Here is a 22,762-nt window from a genome sequence, read left to right as displayed (position 1 = left end):
AATGCTTGTTCAGCTGGGAGCTCCCCGCCACCGCACCTCGCCGGCGTCTTATCACAGAGGCGCTCAGTGCTCGTGTACGCCATCCATCTCTCTCTGAGCCTTCCGCGGATCCCCTGCCCTCAGGATAAGAGAGGAGGAGAGGAGCACTCACAGATAAGACGCAGTTGATGAAACGGTCTTTAAAGGGACAGTTCACCTAAAAACTGTGTAGACTTCATGTTACTTTTATGCTTTTGCATTCTTTTTTTCAAACACTTCAATACTCACTCACTGTAAAAGTATACAAAAATGACCAAGCACGTGATTCAAAATTTCCCCTGTAAGGTCATATAGCCTTGAAATGACATGAGGGTGAGTACATAATGAGCAAATGTTAATTTTTGGGTGAACTACCTCTTTAACTCCTCTGAAGGACAGGAAGGAGTGGTAGGGGTGCAGATGTGGCCCATTATTGACTTCCTCATTCATTCGTCCTTGAGTGACTGGGGAGACACACACACATACTCTTCTATCCCCCTCGACCGCCCCCCACAGCAGCCATTAGCAGACCAAGATGTTATTAGAGTTGGCATTTGCTAAGGTTTGACCCCTGCTCTAACACACACTCATACACAAACACACACATACACATTTGCATGCTGGGAGTCTTGCCCTTTCTTCATCATCAGAGATTCTTCCATTTCTCCTCATTTGTCACACACACACACACACACACACACCGGTCTCACAAAGATATCACCCATCACGCACGCTCATGCACACATTATGCATACACACTCGCAGACCTTAGTCACACACATTGGTAAGATTGTATACAGCAACCAGATCTGTAAAATAAAATAAAAGCAGATCTTTCAGCAAAACATTCCCGTGTCCTCTTGTAGTCATTATTTTTTCCCATCTCAAGCCTCCTCCAGACAGTTTTCCCTCTCGACTGTTCTCACATTGCTTCCTGTAATTATTTCCAGCAAAATCTGTCAAAACATGCACTTGCTTCCTGATCCCCAAAATATATGTTTTATTGTTGCTTTCCTCTCTATGTGTGATGCACTGCTGACAGACTGTCAAGCATGTGTACATCTATCCTCATTCATCCATCCGTCTCTATCTTTCACACCTCCTCTTTTGTACTGACTCTCTACATGCCGCTGAAACCATGCAATAACATTCCCAATAATCGCACGAGTGCTCTATATTCAGTGGTTCTTCACCCATAATCCCTCAGGACAACCTAAACCCAGCGCGCTTGTACCCGTTTCCCAGCACTCAGCTGGCACCATCAGCCTGCGATATTTCCAGCTCAACTGTCTATCAAAGAGGCTGCTGAAGCGCTATATTTGGGAGATCTTTTCAAGGGATACGTTGTCTGATTGGAATGGGGTCGTTGTTAGCATAAAACTATTGGTATTACATCTGGTGCACATTCTGGACATAAAAAGGCCATCTGAATGATGTGACAAATCACAGTTATGAGCAGGTAAATCTTTCCTACTGTATACAATAGTGGCCATTAACATGTCTGGGACATTCTGGTGCAATATTTACATTGAATGCTTCCTTGGGTTCGATTAAACTATTAAAATATGTATAAAACGCACAAAACTTTTAAACCACAGCGCATCCAGGATACTGTGGTTTATTCTAATATACAGTATTAAAAATGCATAGAAAAACAAAAAGCTTACAGGAAAAATCAAACATGGCCTACAATTTTGTCTTTTATTAATTACTGATACTCTCTTGTGGTAATATTTGTGTTTATAAAGTTTGCACATTGTTTTTGCCAAGCCTCCTCAAATCCTTCTCAGATCTGAGCTCCAGTCAGTTTGTACTCTGAACACAACAATGTAACATGCATACAAAATTTTCAATGCATTTTAATTTTAACAAAATATTTAATTAAAAAGCAAAAATGTAAATTATCCAAAGATGAATATCACTTTTGGCCACTACTGTAAGTATAGAATATACAGCCGCAAAAAAATTAAGAGATTTTTAAGAGAAGAAGTTTTTGTGAATTTATTATTTATTGCGTTTAGGTAAAATGATTATTTTTGTTGTTATGCTCTGAACTACTAAGAACATTTCTATTTTGAAAATTTGAAAATTTCTATTTGCAGAAAATGAAAACAGGAGAAACAGGTCAAAATAACAGAAAATATGTAGTTTTCATGCGTCTTGTCATGTCAGTCTTTCACATTGCTGTTGGATGACTTTACTGTATGTCATTCCTGAGGTTTAATTTTGTTGAAATTCAACACACATTGGACTGGAATGGCCACAATATATCTAGAAATTCTGATGAAATAAAAAATGTGAATGGTCTCCTAATATTATCTGCTGCTGTATATATGATATCTTGCTTACATGATGCTAAGTGTTTCAAACAAATCTCTGAATATCTTTCACTGATTTAATGGCAAGAACCATGCAAACATTAGCAAATCCTGTGACTTGTTCTTCCTCAGAAGCACTGGGAACTCGTAAACACAACTTTATTTCTCAGAAGACTGATAAACCTGTGCACTATGACTCTTTGAAACTGGAAATCAGCCAATCAGATTGGAGCTTGTGATTTCAGTGCAATATGCATCAGATATCTGTGAGCGGTCTGTACTTTTCTCGTGTTTTTACCGCTGTAGATCACCGGTTTCTTAAATGCTTGCCTGTAGCATTTAAAAACGACCACAACGTACCTGTTGGACGGCGTTGAGAAGACAGCGAGGATGATATCCCTGCCGTGCATGCGGATGATGGGACTGGTGGAATGCAGGAAGTTGAAGTAGAAGTGTGAATCCCCTGGGATGGAGCAGTTCAGCCGTGCCTTCAGGAAAGACGTCCACTGTTTCTCCAGCACGCGCTGTGAACCACCCTGATCTCCTTTACACACTCGTGCCACACGAGACACAACCACCTTACGTGCGTGCACAAGCGGGGGAAAACGTGTTTTAAAATACAAAAATTCAACATTTAAAGAATCATAAGCATCTGGATCTTAATTAGAAAAGGATACACAACTGTTTGGTGTTATAAAACCCCAATCTTTGTGCATTTTACGCATATCCTGGAAACATGTAGCTGGTTTGTTTAAAATGGTTAAGCTAATAAAAGCAATTCATGAAAATGTCAAAATTGTTTTAAATGGGTTCTCTGAACGATTTCAGAAGAGCCGAAAGCACAGTGGGTTTTTGTTCTCCGTGAGGTCCGGCAGCAGAAAATGCTTGTGCACGCAAAACTCTGTTGCTGCATATGTTTTGCATTGCAAATTTTCAGATAAAAGAAGCCTTGTTATTTTGTCAATGTGTTTTTTCAGTTTTCAGTAAATGATATGATGGGCTGTATTTCTGTTGCCCCAAAAACAACATAAATACTTTAGGGAATGATTATCAAATTGAATATACAGCAGAAAAACGGTCACAATGAGAAAAGGTCACGCTGCTGTCGGACTGGAAATACAGTAGTTAATATTGACATTTTAATAATACTGCATAATAGGACTTCCTGTATTACAGTTTCAGATGACTCTCCCCCACTGCTTCCCCCCTCTCCCTCTCTGAACATCTACTACTAAGCTTCTAATAACTCCCATTTTGTGTATAGAGCTTGATTACATCTAATTCATAGTCCATATAACATTTTTATTTGAATGAGATTATGTGAAATCTTGAAGGTGTCTTGACAAACCAATGGGCAAAACTATCTGTTTTGTCTCTCACCTTCTCCAGGTAGTTGAACTCCATGGCCATCTCTCTGAAAAAGAAGTAGACATGCGGGCCCCATTCCACAGCACTCACAAAGTATGGCTCTGAAACAGACCAAAAAGAACCAAACCTTTAATACTTCCCGTTTAGGATCAATTATTCTAATCTATTACTCTCTCAGATCACATGCTTTTTCTAAGTGCTAATCTGAATACTACATAGAGTTCCAGTAGGCTGCTTTGAACACATTCATTCGCCTTTTAGGTCACACTCATCCAAAAAAGCAAAAAGAGGACATTCTGGGACAGAAAGTGACCCGGGACAGAGAAAAGAGGGAGTGAGTAGAGGAGTTTGAATCAGGACAGAGTTTGCTTTCATTCAAACTGCTGCATCAGCGAGAGATCACATCAGGGTAGAGCAGCAAAGCATGATGGGAAGGGAGGGGTCGAGGAAAGGAGGGGTTTGACATCAGGTTGGCTGCTGACTCAGATGCGGATCCTTACACAGCGATCGACCCTGACAGTGATGCGAGTGTAAACAAGAGCCTTTTAACAACAATGCACAAAAACAGCTTAGCTTTCTCTATCGCACACACACAAAAGAACAACATTAATATTACATCCTTCTAAATGGCTACCTTTCCTGTCAACTAATGTGTTTAGTACCTCGAAACCATTTGGAGTCGTGTTTCACTGTTCTGAGAGCAGGATTGTCCCCCAAACTTCTGTATATCACAGCATCAATGGCCAGGAAATCGGTCACTGTTGCAGTGTAGAGATTCCCCTCTGCGGAAATAACACACAGAAAAAATTCTAGCTTTGTTCCAAAACCTAGTGAATACTGCACATTCCATCACTTCAGCCACCATCTTTGATTTGGTTTTCACTGAGCTCATCGCAATGCATTCTGGGATCGCCTTCTCCAAATGCATTGAAATGGGGCTAAAACAAGGTATTTATATGAGACGGCTACATTCTGTGCCAGTAGTATACAGTATCTATGATGTTATAAATATCACTAGGTTTTGAAACACAGGAACACTCTCACTTTTTCCATCACAAACTAAAAACATGGTCTTAATATACTTTTGACAGTGTAATGCATCTTCGAATATTAAAAAATCGTTCATTTCCTTTAGTTCAACAGGGCAGGAAGTAGTTACATAGTAACATTGTGCAGAGAACGTGCTGGACAACATATGTGTGCAATTTAAGTAAGCGATACACATAAATATTGTTCATAAGCATACTTGTGCATGTAATTAAATTAAGGAATAACAGCAGGGACATTTAATGAACTGTCTATATGTTTTCATGAAATATGCAGAGATGAGTTGTGGTCATGTCTAAAACAACCAACTGCGGCTGTAAATGTGTTTTAAATGAAAGGGATAGTTTACACAGAAATAGAAATTCATCATTTATCCATCCTTAAAAACATGTATATATGCCTTTTTCTTCTGGGACACACAAAAGATGATATTTTGAGAAATGTCAGAGCTTTTGTGTCCATACAGTGGAAGTCAATGGGGGCCAGTAATGTTTCCAGCGTTCTTCGAATATCTTTTTTGTGTTCTCAAATAGGTTTGGAATATACATACTTGTTTTCTACTGCTTTTAATTGTTGACTTTTGTAAGATGAATTGCTTTAATTTTTCCTGTTTTCTGTTATGTTTGATCTTGTTGTTATTTTCTTATTTTGTTGTGGTTGTACAGTCCTTTGGTCTACTTTGTAGTGGAAAGGGCTCTATAAATAAAGTAGACTTGAGACTTGGAATGACATGAGCGTCAGAGCGTGAGAAAATGATGAAAGAAATATCATTTTTGGGTGAACTATCCCTTTAATGCAAGAGGTTGTGTGTTTTTAAATAAACTGAAACAGACTAAATTACCTGGTTCATGGAAATAAAATGAACTTATCATCTCTAATGCCATTTTGGAACCAGTGGCAGCCTAAATGCCTTCACACTTGCAAGTATAATGACACCCAAAGGCACTTTAGCAAAGTTTATGGCCAAATAAAAACCGCATTAAAATCAATTCAAAATTCACAAAGTTCCTTATTTTATATTGCCAGTAAACTTTTCATAATCGTTGTTAATATTGGATATATTAGTGTAACATTCATTTTGTTAATGCAACTGAACAAGCACGAAGAGAGCTGGAAGAGATAGTGGCGGTCTCACCTGCAAACAGGGCCACGTTGGCATGTTTGGGGTCATAAGGGCATCTAGCCATCCCGCTGACAGTCTCACCAACCATCTCTAGAGTGTCTCCCTGACACACACACACAAGACACGGAGGAAAAATGCACACATTCATTATTGAGAGGAAAAACAACTTTACTGGACCCAATGTACAGAAACTGATACAAACTAAATAAATCTCCTCAAATATACAAGTTTGCCATTCCAGTCATGAACACAAAATAAGAAAAAAGGGAACGTGTAAAGTAATAAAACATGCACATAATATTTCAAAAACATCCCTTTATAGTACTGTACCATTACAGTTCAACTACAACGAAATGATGAAGCGCCCCCAGACCATTAAAACAAACTATAAACTATAAATAAACCCATGCACTGTCTCTACCATCCAGTTCTGTCTCCAGAGAGCTTCTTAAACTCCTGACAGGTGTAACGTTGCATTACAGGTGCTCGGTAATTCTTTTCACCACTCAGATCCGCAACAGCGTATTTCAGACCTGACAGACCGAGTTTCTTCACGTCCTCCAGACTTCTGCATCATCTTCTCAATTCCCTTGATACTTTCGTGAGAATATCTATGTGTGTGTGTGTCAGGCACGCTGTGGAACACTGACTCCAACAGAGCGGATGATTCGTAATTATGTGTTTTTCTGATTTATCCAGTAGGTTGTATATCATTAGCGCGATTGGTTTAAAAGGGGTGGATCTGATGCGTGAGACAGACGAGCGGCGTTCAGGTGGGACGCTAATGGATGCGGAATTGAAGTTGATGCTGTAGGTGGAACTGTAGTGGATAAAATCCTCCATTTATGTGACTCATGTACACTGGGGGCGATGGAGTCATTGGACAGATGGATGGAAGGTGACACACACACACACTCAGAATCTTGGATTCAAACAATGTGCGAGTGGCATGACCACACACAGGAAAGTTCAGATTCTGATGTTATCGTTTTATTAGGAACAGCTTTCTGGTATTGTTGGAGAAAGAGTCAAAACAAAAAGCAGAGAACAATTTTTCTTGGTGTGTGTGAGGTCATTTAAAGTTGACGTTTTATAAGAAAGCAAGTTGTGAAGACTGGACCAAAATCAGTGTGATGGAATAAATCAAGTATGATCTATAAGAAATAAGAAAGATCAGTAAGCAATAATAAAGTGGATTTTTCCTTTCTCTATGTGACTGCAAATGCAAAACTCACTACCACAATGTCTGCATATTGAATAAAGTGTTTTCAATGGCTTTTAGCATGACACTACATATTTGCTAGGATCAGCCAAAATCCAAAGAATCCACACTGGGAACTCTTTAGCTCCGGTCTGTCCATGTAAGCCTATGGAATTCTGGAAACTGTCCGAGGAAAATAATACGTCTGAACAGAAATGTAATAGCTCTCCTCAATAATCTTTAGCATGATTTCAGGCATAAATCATGTCTAAAACACACAGTGCTGGACGGGTTAGTGTTAGGGTGTGTGTGTGTGTCACATGCAGGGTTTCAAGTATCACGGCATACTCACAGTGTAGTTGGCACATAACGGATTGAAGGCGTTGGTCCCGCAGATAAACAATCCGCCCTGCCGGCTGAGCAGGACCTTCATATAGTTACGGCACTCGTCCTAAAAAAAGAAAACAACATTGAAAGAAGAAAGTAATTCATCACTTAAATCAAACGCTCTTAAAAGAATTTACCCTCCGCATGACATCACGTTTCTTAGCACTTTCAATTTTATTCCAAGGATTGTTTGCATCTGTACAAACAATTCACTTGGCAAACCAGTGGCACGACAGAGTGAGTCATTCTGCGAAACCTCGGTTCAATTGAATGCACATGTTTGAGCCCTGCACCTGTGATAGGCTTAAGGAGCTGTGGAGAGAAACACAGCGTGTCGTGCCCCCCATGTACAGCCTCCCCGCAGGCATACGCTGTGCGTGCCCGCCAGCCTGGCACCATTTGATGGGCAGCAACCTGTGGGCAACGGGGCTACATGACTATGCAATCTGTTACTGGATGGAGAGAGAGAGATGAGGACGTGCAAAAAGAGCTGAAGAGGAGGAGGTGGGAGTGAGTGAGTGAGTGTTATTCCAGATTCTCAGGTCCTGACAGGGATCTTGTTTTCCAGCGGGGAGCGAGACAGAGAAAAAGAGAGATTGAGTCAGAAATAAAGAGAATGCGCTCTTTTTTATTATATTGCTTTTTATTTGACAGCCAAAAATAAAAGTTCAATAAACATAATTAAACAGAGGAAGATTTAGGCCTTTTCAACGCTTTTATGGATTTGTTCCCTTTTTTATTCTGTACTTTATTTCAGCACTAAATTCAAGTACAAGGATGCATGATGGATTAAACACTTTAAAACAACTCTACACAGTAAAATCGCCAGTGTTAAAAATGTCAAATTAACACTCACAGTGTATATATAATCCACACTCTCAAAGTGTGTGGATTATATAAACACTGTGAGAGTTAATTTGACCCTTTTTAACAATGGCGATTTTGCTGTGTATGTTGATCTGTATTTCTGTCAGACCAGTTGTTGCCAAGAACAATTATTTATGTAGTCTCAAACTAATTGTGCTTTTTTCTATTTCATTTGTTAACCAAACACATATTCAACGTTAATTTAATCATACTGTATGTTACAGCTCTTGTGCTCATTTTTATGCTGCTTAAGCAAATCACATACAGCTTGTGTCATGTCAACAAAGCGCACAAAAAGATAACTAACAGGCTGACTGTTGGCACATCACAAACTGACTGCACAACAACTGACAGACATTCTAAATCATATTTATGTCTACCCACAATGCACTTCTCCATGTTTGCTGGTCTTTGTGAGCGTTTCTGTAACACAGAGGCATTTCTTATCTCAACAGGGTTATGTGTAGGTGGTAGGGGTGTTGCGATGCAGATGCATTCTGTGTGCGTTAGCGGTCTTTATGTTTGCATTCACATCTCCGTAGGAGCCATGTGCACGCAGACCCTATAATTCTACTGATAAAACTGACAAATACCTCTAAGCGTCCAAACACCCCACAAATGTGAGTTCCTGGCATAGTTCCTGGTCTGGTAAGTGATAAAGCACATCTCCTGGATAAACAACAGCCCTCTCACTCTACTCCAAGCCTTCAATCACCATCACCTGCTCTTTCCATTTCAAGCCCTCGTTTCATATTTTCAAAGTGGTTTGATTCATTTACACACTATTCATTAGTCCATTAGGGGTTTTCTGTAGAGCTGGGTGTCCACCGCACCATCAGTTCTCCTCCTCGATGCTCTTCAATGGCCTTCTCTTCCCTCATCCCTTTATTCCCCTGCCACCAGTCCAATTATCCTTTTATCCATCCTCTGTATCGTTCTGTATCCCTTGCTTATATGTTTTCTGAATCTGTTCTCTGCTTTGGGCCTTCATCGCCTCTCTTATGAATTTTAATTTACTGGCATGGTTGCTTTATATATAATATTGCCAAAGCATCTACTCACGTACATGGTTTTTCTGCTCAACTGAAAGAAAGTGGAAAGAAGTTTTAAGATTTCTCAATTTATTTCTCTTTTAAACTGGTCACATCGGTTACTTTTGTTTCAAAGCAAGCACAGCTCCATCACTGTGTCTATTCCGATTGCATGGTCCTGACTGCAGATTCTCACTGTTTGTGTCAAAGTAATAAATTATTTATGCTCAGGGTCCGGATAAGTTACCACCGAAGCTAGTGTTTGTGTGTCCGTGTGTGAGATTCTCTAAACGGGCGTTGTCTCTCTCACAGATGTTCTCTTGAACAGATGCTGACCTGTGCAAGTGCATTCTCTCTATCTCTCTCCTGCTCTGCTAAGTCTCCAGACATGATGTCTATACAGACACCGCACATCTGGTGATAATACAGTAATACTCCCTACATTCCGTTTTCAGTGATATCTTTACATCTAAACACTTTCTTTTATAATGGTGTCTCACGATAGCCAAATCCATTTCAGTCAGACAGACCATTCAATCGGACAGATTCCGTTTTTCAAGCCCAACGGAGTCTCAGTGAGTACAGTATCTCAACATTGCTGCATAACAATTCATTTAATCCAAATTATTATTTCATGATGTCCTAGAAAAAGGCTCTTCTGTAGAATAACAGAGGTACATTCAGGTAAACAGAGCGCCCGAGAGACTCGCATTTGTATAGTGTCGCGATTTCAGTTGTGCCTCTAATTTACAGTCCAAGTCAAATTTTGGAGACTTACTGTAAGTGCGATTGAAGTCCAATTCTCAGACTCAGTTTTCATCCACTGTAGAAGTCAATTGCACATAACTTCAGACTAGTTCTCCTGTGAGAGTAACAAAGGGTCATTTCTGATCCCATTGATGTCCTCTTAACCACTTCAGACATAATGAAAGGGTTGTATTTACAATAAGCAAGGCTAAACTCTCAAAAGTTTCCATTGCATACTAAACCCAGTCTCTTTCTCAGACTACAGGAGAGAGATTAGAGCAGAGATTTGAGAGAAAGAGCAAAGAAAGTTGGCCGTGCCCTTCTTTTTCCTCTTTCTCCTCTTACAACACTGTCATCTCTAGAATAATCTTTGTAATTGTTGTGACAGCAGCCTCGGTCAGACAGGGACCGCATTACCAGCAGGGGCCAAATTAGCACAAATCTGCCAGAAAACACTTAAGCGAGTGTGGTTTTGTGTGTGTGCGTGCGTGCGTGCGTGTGAGTGAGAGATTGTGTGTTTGTGTCATTTCTCTTCCTGTGGATGCTGTAGGGCTCATCTACAAATGTTCTTCAGCTCCGCTGTATCTCACAATCACACTTTGATGCTAATGGCTGGTGAACACACCATGGGCTAACATCAACATTGAAAGCAGGCTGGAGACTAACCACAGCGATCAGAGAGATTAAGGATGCAGAAGTGTGACTGAAAGACTGTGCAGACTGCATTAAGGACTACAGAATGCTTTGTTCCTAAAGAATGAAACCAGCATCACTGTAAAATGTGACCATTCAGAAAGCAAAACCCAAACTAACATTACATAAACATAAATGCAGAAAATGCAATAATTAAAATGCTTACAACCAAAAAATGTTTGTCATGTGAGTGGTTCTTTTATTTTCATTCAGAGTGATGTATTTGTTTTATTCTGAATCAGAATCCAGATTCAGAGTGGTTCATTTACATTTCATTTTGGATCCAGATTCAAAGTAGTTCATTTAGTAGTTCAGCCGCTATTAGAACTGCCCCGTCTCTATCTTTTTTTTCCTCTGGCATTTAATATTCCCTGATTTTCTGTTTGAGGATTTTACTTTTGAGGAAACCTTCGGCTATGTACAGCAGGTATTTCATTGAGTATGAGCGTGTTCTTATAAATTGAATTGTTTTTGTTGTGTTTAAAAACTTTGACCATCGTCTTTCTGTGAAGCACTTTGGTCACCCTCGGGTGTTTTTAAATTGTGCTATATAAATAAAATTGTATTGTATTGTATTTACATATCATTTTGGTTTAGGATCTAGATTCAGAGTGGTTCATTTACATTTAATTTTGGTTTAGGATCCAGATTCATGGTTCATTTACAATATATTTTGAATCCAGATTTAGAGTGGTTCATTTATCTTTCATATTGATTTAGAATCCATATTTTGGGCGGTTCTTCTAAATTCAGATTCAGACTAGCTTTTCATATCCAGTCGTGTGCACGTAATTAGAAGTCCAGCGAGCTGTATCTGCACATTATTTATAATACAATTTGAAAGCGCTGTCAATCATAATAGAAAGTGTCTGTGAAATTGGCTAAGAATGTATTTCGTCTATGCACCGGCTGCGCTCCGAGTTGATCTGCATTAAACCAGCACCAAAGCCTCGGTGTGTGCTTACAGTATGCGTCAGCCTAGTTGCTTTTGACAGTTGTAGTGTGAGAAGATACTGCATCTGCATTCATCATAGATTCAAAATGGCCTCCTGCAGATCCAAATGAAGAGGCCAGAGATGGGAAGATTGAATTTCCCTCCCAATTACAGCCGCGTGGCCTCCTAGATCAGCCGTGCAGAAACATTAAATTACCAAAACCAATTACCCCAGTGGCAAATGTATCACTGTGACAACACAAGGACTCACACAGGAGGACCAGAGGACGACGTGTGTGCGCAGGTGCGTGTGTGTGTGTATCACTGTCCACTCAGTGTGTGATCTTGGGCTCTGTTAAAGAGCTTGTCTTGTCTGGCTTATCTCTGCATGACCTCTCATGTTTGCAGACTTATTAACTCTTAGAGGGCAATGCTCAGTCTATCTCTCTCTTCATTCCCTATACCATCACTTTAATTCCTTTTATTTCTCAAGCGTGCACTGTAAAAAGAAATAACCTGGACTTGTTTTCTTAAGAATTTTAGATCGAACTAATGAATTTAGTTCTGGTGGTGTAACCTAATGTATTTACATTGATTTGCTGATACAGAACATTAACTCTTTTTTCAATTTGTACCTTTTAGCCAAATCTCTCTTTATGTGGAGGGGTCAAAGACAAGGCTCACAGGCCAAATGTGTCATGTGGAGGAGTCGAGTACGACCTGTGGAGTGGTTTTAAAATCACCATGGATAAACTTCGGTCAAAACCAAATTCAACCTACATAAGCTAATACAGTCCAGTCTGACCCTGAACCCATGCTGAACATATTTCTTGTCTAATTTCTCCCTCTCTCCCTTTGATTTATGTTGATTCTCTTTCTTTCTGCACATCCCTTGGGCACACAGGTGGGACAGTAGCCCACTTTTTCTTTCTGTTTCATTTGAATGCTTCATCTCATCTGCTTTTTGCCGTCCCTTTGTCTTGCTCACTCTCACCCAGCTTCGATGTTAGGTGTCACTTTCTGTGTCAAATAAGTCGTTTTTTTCGCCTGGAGGGGATTAAGTCATCCATCCCACACAGACACCTTTCAATAAAAACTCCCTTGCTATCTCATTGAAGTCAGACAAAATACCCAGCATTCCAGAGGCCGAAGCAGAAAGGGCGTGTGAAAGGAAGACATTGGCGGTGGTTGTGCGTGGGCGAGACCGTTGGCTGCTTTTGACACCCTTCTCCATTTTACAAGGACACACAGCAGAAACAGTGATTTTTTGTATATTTGTGACCAGCTTCCTAGTGATTACACTTGAGTGTGAACAGAAACAATGCCACGCACATATAAAGCTTTTAATTTAACATTATTGAAATGTTTAACGGGATGTTGTTGATATAAGTAACACACACACAAAAACGTACAAACACATACATATTGTCTTAATAAAAATGTAGAAAATACAGAAATATTCCGTGAGATTTAAGTTTAGGAGTGTTAATGACAAAATATGAGTTCAACATTAAAACAACATATGTCAATGGAAAATCTCCACCTTTATAAAAAACAAACATGGCCGCATTTTTGAAAGTACCCTCACATATACTGTATAACGCAACATTACAAACATACACTTTTCTCAGAAATGATCCTAATCAAGTTTTAAATAATAATTTTAACGGCTTTGTGTCAGGGTTAGGAAATCAATATCATGGTATAAAACAAAGTACATGAATTATAACTTGTATGTCAGATCATTTACTCACCTCATGCTTTCCCTTCATTCTACAGATTCTGATGTCATTTTTGTTGGATTCCCACGTCCTCTTCTGCAACACAGTTTGGAATAAAGTTCAGTAATGAGGAACGTTTCTTTTCAGCACAAAGGTTGTGTGGATGTGTGTTACTGAGTTAATGGTGTAAAATCTCACCTTGCTGTAAAACATTTCTTCACCCACCACATTGTCCAGCTCCACACGGAAAAGGTCATCCCTGACACGAGAGAGAGACAATGAGATGGTGCCCACAGCACAGCACTAACACAGCATTATAAAACACAGAACTCCGATAGTCTATTGAAGCCAAAGTACTCAACCTCGCATCCTCAACTTCAACATTTAAAAGCAACAAATTGCTTATCCCTTAAACTGCATGAATTTACCCAGAGCAAACACAGTGAAACAATTCCTCAAAGCTCGTCTTAAATAATCACGGTTCTTTGCAATGCGATATGCCTGATTCCCCCTCCATAATTCATAATCCACCCCCACACTGCATGCATGTTGCATGCGGTTCTTCACTCACTGAACACAACATCCAGCGCTCTCACTGAGGGGTTCAGGCTCCCTTCTACCACTTTAATCATTTCCCCATAACCTTGCGGCGTCTGCTAAAGTGTCTATTAATCTGATCTCTTTTAATCATAGCACAATTGGTGTTATAGAGTAGTGTAGCCTATGCCTGCATATTGATCAAAGGCTAAGAGCTTGTGTATGCGGCCCGACTAAAGAGATGAGGGGATATGAAATCTTGCGTGGCACGGAGAACCTTTCTCTCTCGCTTGTATGTTGTAATCTGTGAATTTGCAAGGCTTGCAGAGAAGTTCATGAGATGCAGTAGCATTGATCTTATCTGTCAAAGCCTTCCATCTTCATCACTCCTCTGTGGAGCACATCAACAAAAAACCTAGCCTGTGTGTGTTTGTGTGTGCGTTCTTGAGCGGAGTCTGTTGAGATGCACTATAAATTATTCAATCCCTCACTGTGTGGTTTGTTAAAGCGAATCCCCCTTGGCTATTCCCTCTCTGAGCAGGACGGCCCCTAAGTGCCCTGGTTAAAATTATCATACACTTACTCAGTGCTTGCCTTATTTAGAGAGCACAAAGTTTAGGATACAGAATACAATCGGCCATACAGAGAGCAAAGCAAAAGGTCTGTTTGGAGTTCCTCAGTACTGTTACATTTACATGAACATAAAAACCAAGTGTTATGGTACACGATGTAACCAAACAACATGAATGGTTTGGACAAGGCATGCCGACCATTGGCTAGAACAGAACACAAAACTGCTTTTATTGCAACACGATTGTGACAAGTGGAAACCATCAGTTCTTGTGTTTGGACACAATTTTGTACACAAACTAGGGGTGTCACAGTATGCCAGTATTGACAGTAACTGTGATACTAAAAACCATGTTTATCAATATTGTGTTAATTCTACCCATATTGTAACATCGTAAACGATTCAGCAAACAAATAAAAATGTTTAATTAGGAGTCACAATGGTTACAAACTCTCTCTGTCGCCATGCACTTATGTTTTGTGTGACTCATTGACCAAATAACAGACAAATCACAAAATAAACTAAATTAAAGATGAATTTCACTGATGGCATCATCTCTTTATTTGGTAAATGGGAAAATATTGTGATAGTACCGTTATCGAGATTTCGTTTGGCCGTGATAACCGAGAATAGAATATCTGATATCGTGACAGCCCTAACCTTTTTATCTTGTTAATAGCCCTTGTTAAAGCATTATTATTTAATACTACTTTTTAAAGAAAGCTCTTGTTTTACTTCTAAATGACTGGAATTACATTTTTACCAGGTGGATGAAAAACAAAGCAAAATATTTACATTGATACATTACATTGATCTGGATCGCGACCTTACTGTATCATTCAATACATTACTGTATGTTTGGTTTAGGTTACTTCGTTCCCTCATCTGGTGCGTCTAAGAAATTTATGACTGAACATTTATAATCTGACACACTGACAAGCAACATAAGGCCTAACAGAAGCAAAAACTCTCATGGGGGCCCGACTACATTTAACGTCAGGTTACGGAGACGACAGCTGAAAGAGAAAGTGATTTCTGGAGGCTCTGTCATTTTTCAGTGGGCTCTGACAATTGCAGTGCTGCGGGAGGCACAGGAGGTCTCGCACCATTCGCCCGCATCCCTCAGCATCTGTGGAGGCAGCCGCGGTGACAGCTGAGCCATTGAGACGTTCTATTTCTCTGTGTCTGTGGAGGTTGCACGTCTTTCAGACGGTGTCCGACCTCCGCCGGCCTTTTCGTGACCTCACAGGTCAGCAGGAACCGGTCCCTCACCGTTAGTGACAGGTTTGAGACTGGAATGTGTTGAGTTTCACTCCTGAGCCTAATTGAAAGATTTGTCCTTTGAAGGGGTCAAATACTATGAGGTGGCTGAGGCTTGATTTAATGTGACTTAACCGGGCCGCCGGGCAAGGCAACGGTCCGCTCACTGCTCTCGTTACTGAGGACATTCATTATTTATACAGATCAAGAAAGAAACACCTCATTCGTCTTCACGCGTGTTTATTTACGGGTCAGTGCGTATTTTCCCAACACGCCCGCGTCTGGTTAAAAGTTTGCGTGGGATTCCAGTCGAACGATTTGAGCTTGTTCAATAGAATAGTTTTGTTTTCTCATCCCAGACCAGGTGTTGGCAAGGTAATACCGTGAAGTCGAGAGGCTGGCTGCTTTCCCAGGGCATGGCCTTGAGCGTTATGCTAATGCTAACAGGATTTAGCTTGCCTACACCGCCTTATCAGACTTGAGCACACCGTTGTGAACTTTATTCAGTCATTTCAGGCGCTCTATGTCCTTGACCTAAAACTTCACTTTCTCACTCTCTCTCGCTCCCCTAAGCATTATTGCCACCTATTTCTTTCTTTTAATGTTGCCATCATTATCAAACGCTCCCTCTTGAGTCATTGGCTAAATAAATCTCCTTTTCCACCGAGGACATTTCTGTCGGCTACGGCAAACACCTCTATTTCCTTCAGACACTGATAGGTACATAAAATTTGCTGAGTGACACAGTAGGGCTTGAATTTCAACCGTCCACAGTGGCACTAGAGTGGAAGGCATGAGCGATACGGTTGCTTGGCTTTGAGTATTTTACTGCCTAAATGACCCGAAGGCAATGGCATACTTAGGCTTAAGACTTCTGCCATTTTATTATGAGAAAGTTCATTCTGGCATCTGAAGTTGTATGTAACTTTGTGATGAATTTATTGTTGTGATTTAAAGTTTGACACGGTTGACGCTCTAAGGTCCAGCCGGGCGACTCATTTCCTGACACAGTCTAAGACTCTTTATTAGAGTAGCGTGTCCCCACTGGACCCTTACAGCGTTCTGTAACTATGACCATATGTTTCAACTTCCCCATCTCTCCCACAGGACATCTCTGGGAAATTCACAGGACGAAACCTGATTAAGTTTTATTTTTGTTTATGCATTTTTAAACACCAACTCTTATGAGGCAGAAACAAACTGCAAGCAGGCAAATCATTACTGACCCATGACTCGAATTCCTAGCATTGCCAATCATCAGGCCCAAAAGCACTCCAGTCACTGAGGGTATTCTCACCCACCCGTGACGAACACTGCATGTGTGGCTGGAGACTACAGGTGCCCATAGTCTTTATTTACAACCACTACTACCAAAGTAGTACTGCTAACATTTCCTTAAAAGGGTTTGAAAGCTGTCTAATTATCATGTACGCGTAGTAGCAATTCAGACTCTTGATCTCAAAAGAAATTGTTTTTGAATGTCAGATAATTAGCTTAAACACACGTCTGTGTGCAGGTAATTACTGATGCCAATATAAGAATAATCACAGGGTACGCACGCATTAATCTCTATTATTTCACACTCTACCTGGCTCCGATGTAAAGGGTACGATTGACCTGCAGGACTCTCTGTATGTATAAGGGCTCTTGTCTGGGAGACGAGCGATGAGGTCGGCCAAGAAACACAGGATATCGTCTCACGACTGCGTGGAGAGGAGAGAAGAGTCAAAGATAAATGGAAAGGGTTGATTGAGGGTTGTGTCGTACAAAATAAAAAACAACTCTTCTTGTTGAACGCAATTTTTTTTAAGAATCTGTGTGCATCTGTTAATCATACATCAACAGTTCGTAATGAACATGCCTGTCAAGCTTTAAAATCCAGAAAAAAGCATCAAAACACAACAAAATAACCAATATCACTTGTTTTTTAAAGCCATAGGATATAAATGCAGAAGCAGAAGACATTATTCACACATTTATTCCTGTTCACTGCAGCTCTTTAAACAAATAGGGCACATTTGATGTGGAATATAGCGCATGAGTCACATGGACTAAAAAAATCATGCTTTTATTGTGTTTTTGAAGCTTTTCTGAACTATTCACTATAACCTATTATGGTGTAGAGGATTTTTTTTAATTACACTTTTGTGCCTCACTGAGAAAATAACAGCATACATATTTGGAAAAAAAGCGTTGAGAAAATAACAGATTTTTCAGTTTTGGGTGAACTGTTCCTTTAAAGGAATAGTTCATCTTCAAAATGAAAATTCTGTCATCGTTTACTCACCCTGTTGTCAATTTTAAACCTGTGTGATTTTCTTTCTTCTGCAAAACATAAAAGAGGATATTTTGAAAACTGTTGGTCACCGAAAACCATTGATCCCCATTGACTTCTATTGTATGGACACAAAACCAATGCATGTCAACGTGGACCAACGCTTTTCTTTTACCAACATTTTTCAAAATACCTTCTTTTGTGTTCTGCAGAAAAAATCATACAGGTTTGAAACGAGAAAAAGTGAACTATTCCTTTAAGACGAGAAATTCTTACTCAAAGAATAAAAACATTGACAGCTGCCTCTGGTTGGTCTTGACTGGTATTGATAGAGTTTTCCCCCATCGTTCGTCCTTCTTGTCAAGTACTGTTGTTACTCTCTCTATCGCTTCCTCTCTCACTATGTGATAAGATTTTCCCAGGAGCTTCGTGAAGCTCCTCCGCTTGTTAATCCTTCAGCCCAGAGCGTTATAAACCCCCTGCTTTTCTCGTCTTTCAGCTTTGATGGACCCGCAGGAGTTAAGCCGGGATTCACGGGATCAATGCTATTGAACGGTGATCAATCACATGTCTGCTCTGCATAGGAAAGTGAAAGCTGAGAGCTTTATTGAGCAGACAAGATCCTTCCCTGCTCTTGACTGGCTGTGTGTGTGACGGAGAAATCTTTACCTTCGGTGGGGATGAAGTTCAGGGGTCCTGGTTCCTCCGGGAAGACCGCGCACACCAACCGCAGGAGCCAGAGGAGTCTGATGAAAGGTCTGAACACAGTCGTCATGGTAGCTGAGCTCTGAAACATGCAGAGAGAAGAGATGAGGCGATGGAAGATCTGGCAAGATGCACGTTTCTGGTCACAATTTAGTTGAGGAAGAAAACCAGCATTTGGACTCTCTCTCTCTCTCTCTCTCTCTCACACACACACACACACACACACACACACACACCTCTATCATCATTCCAACACCCCAGAGATTAAGATCAGCAATTAAGTCATTCACCAATAGAATTTGTGACACTGAACACTAATGGCTATTCGATGGTGTGTCATAGAACCGTCATCAAAGGCGCAGGGCCAAGAACTGAACGTGGGGGACGTCAAACAAAGGGGCTTCAGAATGACACAGAAATGGGGAGGGGGCTCGAGTGTGAAGTGGGTTGTCTTGCTGTATATTTCCTACATATGAAGCTGGCTTTAGACAGTAAACTTTATAAAATGAAACCTTATAAGTGACTGATTTGAAAAACTGTATGGTGACAAACTGATGCTTTACATTATCGAATGTCATATAGGGTAATAAAAGGCAACATATAAATCAACCCTTGATTCTTTTAATAAGCTTGTTACAATGCATTCTGGGATTGCGTTATCTTTTAGATTACATCTTTATGATCACACCTTTTACATTGGTGTCACACATATGATGCAAAAAAAGCACAACAGGCAACACTCTCAGTTTTGTATATGTGCCTGCATGTGTGTGCATTTGAGAATGCTGCAGTATGGATGGATGTGGACTTTTAAATTAAATTATGTCAGAAACATAAAAAATGTCAGAAACAGAGATGATGTGATAAAAACACAAATTAAAGTGCGTTGCAATCTATCTGGAAAATTACTTCTGCACTTCAGAGAGTCGAAGAAAAGCTCTGGAGAACCGTCACAATACTATTGTCTGTAATAGCCGAACCTAATGCTCCTGTCTAAAAAGGATATAATCAGACAGCCACAAAAGCTTCTGAACATCATTTTAAGTAAGGATGCCCATAAATGTACAATACAGATATTTCTATTGCACGCATTATTCACTGCTCTGGCATTAAGAATGGGAAAACGATTGTTTATGAAAAGTAAAGAATGCTTTTCATACCATACGAATGTATTGTACAATGGATTGTTGTATTGAAAGCCTGGGAAACTACAAGCCCGGTCTTCATGTGTTACTGATACATTTTCCACAGTGGTCAGTTGTTTCAATAGCATGAAACACAATATAAGAATGAACAGTCCTCGGCTATCTCTCAACTTGAGCGTTAACAGGCGAGAACATTTGCTTTGAAACTTTAGTAGAAACGCTGATTGTTACAGTCACAGTGCGAACGTAAACAAATCAGAGCTGAGCTTTTCAGAGCCGGGATGTTAAAATGACACGTACATGTATTAAAATCCAACAGCCTCAATTTCTTTATTCAAAAAAAACCCTTCTTATTTTCCTGTGGCTAAGTGCCAATTGAGTTACACAATGCAAAACAGCCAGCTCTCATTTGTCACGGCGTGACCTCGCTGTCCGACACGTACAAATGTACATGAACACTCGCACACACAACCCCAGGCATTGTGGGTCTATTTCTATAGTGAAATGACTTGTGACGTTTTATCAGGGCTTACTATCTTTCCAGGACATTTCTAGAATTCTTCCCATTGAAGTTGAACAAGGCTGCCCCACACGCTAACAGTCCAACACCCGATGCAGCAAATTATGGCCAACAATAGGCTTGCATGAACAAGAAGAAAGGAATAAAGGCCAAACGGGAAATAAACGGCAACAGGATAGCTGGAACTAAAAGACACTGCCACAAGTTGATATCAGTGATTCTATTGTATTGCCGCTATTAATCATTTACAAGCATGCGCCAGGCCTCACGCATTTCATTAACATAATTACAAACGCTTAGCTATAGAGTTTCACAAGACGGCAAGCTAAACAGATGCAGGGGGTGAGGCAAGTACAAGCTCTGATACACAGTCCCAGGGCGAGTACAGTAGTAATTATTACAAATGTCAATTCACCACATGAACACATTAATGCTGCCTTAATACATAACTTCACCAAACAGTTTTACCATTTAACCCTTTCATGCATGAATTTGACAACCTCACACACAATCAAACGATGGAAATGGTTTTTTGACTGTGTTTTCATTGTTCTTACGAAATGTAAAATAACATTTGAACTATTTCTTTTACATATTTAAAGGGATAGTTTACATTTACATTTAGTCATTTAGCAGACGCTTTTATCCAAAGTGACTTGCAAAGAGTTTAGGGAGTAATAAGCGATATGTCATACAGGAGCAATAATACAATAGGTGCCAATACAAAGTTACTGATTTCAACAAAAGCTAGACCACTACCTGTTGAGAGAAAGAAAGAGGGTTAGTGTTAGAGGGTTAGAGAGGTTTTTTTTTTCATTTGTCTGTCAAGTGTTCACAGAAGAGATGGGTTTTAAGTAGTTTTTTGAATGTTGTGAGAGATGTGGTTGACCGGACCGAGTTAGGAAGAATGTTCCAATAGGAACGAGTTGTGAATGAGAATAGTTCACCCAAAATTGAAAATTCCGACATCATTTACTCGCAAGATTGTATGCCTTTTTGCTTTAAGATATATTGTGGAAAACTAATGTTGTTTAAAATAAAATGCAGAGGAAAACCAAGTCCTCTGTTTGGTGATCCCTTTGCGTTACGTACCTTATCAGTATTCCAAAGTATTCTAAAGTATTTAGATTAAGTTACAGAATTTGTGTAATCTAACGAAATACGTTACAAATCTTCCCAGCCCTGCCTGTGTGACTTTCTTCTGCAGAATACAAAAGAAGATATTTTGAAGAATATTGGTATTGGTATATTCACTTCTACTGCATGGACACAAAACCAATGCAAGTCAATGGGTACCGTCGTTGTTCGGGTACCGACATTTTTCAAAATATCTTCTTTAGTGCTCTGCAGAAGAAAAAAATCATACAGGTTTGAAATGACAAGAGGGTGAATAAATGATGACAGAATTTTCATTTTTGGGTGAACTATCCCTTTCAGATATTTTCAGATGTACTCAGATGAACGCGGCATATCATGACAGTGTTTTAAAGTACTATATATAAATGGCTTACTTTTTTAGCACATAGAAAACATTTTACCGTTAAATTGCACACTTTCACTTCAAACAATATTTGGCTCTTGAACACATCAACAGGATTATATGCCATTCATTACCATTTTCCATACTGTAGAGCTGATTTCAAAGCTTTCCTGAAGCACGGCATTTTTGTTATGTCTGCCTCAGTCAAGACAGCAAACAAACTCATCAGTTTAAACCAGGTGTGTCAAATAAATAAGACATCAAAACAGCTCTCGAACAGCTATAAAACTTCCCACGTCTGTGTAATTACTTACTCTCGTGATGGTAATTATCTACTGTAAATAAGTCCATTAAGAGACTGTGTGAAAGGAACGGACGGGCGACAATATCTCTGAATGACCATGGAGAAGCGGTTACTGATGTCTTAAGATAACAAATCACTCACCTAATCAATAAGAGCTTGGTATTCCGCTTAATTAAGTCTGATCTACTGACAATACTCTGAGGAATGATCGGTCAATTGAGACTAAAGAACAAAAGCAGAGGTAGAAGACTAAAACTGCACTCCAGATGGGAGGAAAGAGCATTGATGCCCATGCAGTCAATGAACTACATGCAAGTCTGGTTTTAGACAGTGTGTCAAAGCAAAATCATGCCGTGTCTAACAATCAAAAACAAATTGAACAAAAGCAAAACTGTAATAACTGAAATGCTCATTTCTGGATAGACTTGTTGACCACTGAATTGCACAGGATTGTGGGATATCCTTGAAGGAAGCATTGTTGTATCATTTGTTGCCTTCAAACACTGAGTA

At 39.8% G+C, this 22,762-nt stretch overlaps 1 protein-coding gene across 2 annotated transcripts in view; it reads right to left on the bottom strand.

Moving 5' to 3' along the window:
* The window catches only part of sema6bb (sema domain, transmembrane domain (TM), and cytoplasmic domain, (semaphorin) 6Bb), a 104,441-nt gene that overhangs the window by 32,895 nt on the left and 48,784 nt on the right, over positions 1-22,762 (bottom strand). For both annotated transcript variants that reach the window (XM_057356846.1, XM_057356845.1), the window contains 9 exons: positions 18,768-18,885; positions 17,412-17,526; positions 13,654-13,714; positions 13,489-13,551; positions 7,428-7,526; positions 5,887-5,977; positions 4,367-4,486; positions 3,717-3,805; positions 2,697-2,914 (listed from right to left, as the gene is read on the bottom strand). In XM_057356846.1, the coding sequence (XP_057212829.1) occupies positions 2,697-2,914; positions 3,717-3,805; positions 4,367-4,486; positions 5,887-5,977; positions 7,428-7,526; positions 13,489-13,551; positions 13,654-13,714; positions 17,412-17,526; positions 18,768-18,873 (962 nt within the window). In that variant the 5' untranslated portion in view covers positions 18,874-18,885. The remainder of the gene's footprint in view (positions 1-2,696; positions 2,915-3,716; positions 3,806-4,366; positions 4,487-5,886; positions 5,978-7,427; positions 7,527-13,488; positions 13,552-13,653; positions 13,715-17,411; positions 17,527-18,767; positions 18,886-22,762) is intronic.

Source organism: Triplophysa rosa, linkage group LG17 (assembly GCF_024868665.1).
Source record: "Triplophysa rosa linkage group LG17, Trosa_1v2, whole genome shotgun sequence".
In the NCBI taxonomy this organism is placed as follows: domain Eukaryota; kingdom Metazoa; phylum Chordata; class Actinopteri; order Cypriniformes; family Nemacheilidae; genus Triplophysa; species Triplophysa rosa.
This window is presented reverse-complemented; position numbering and strand designations above follow the sequence as displayed.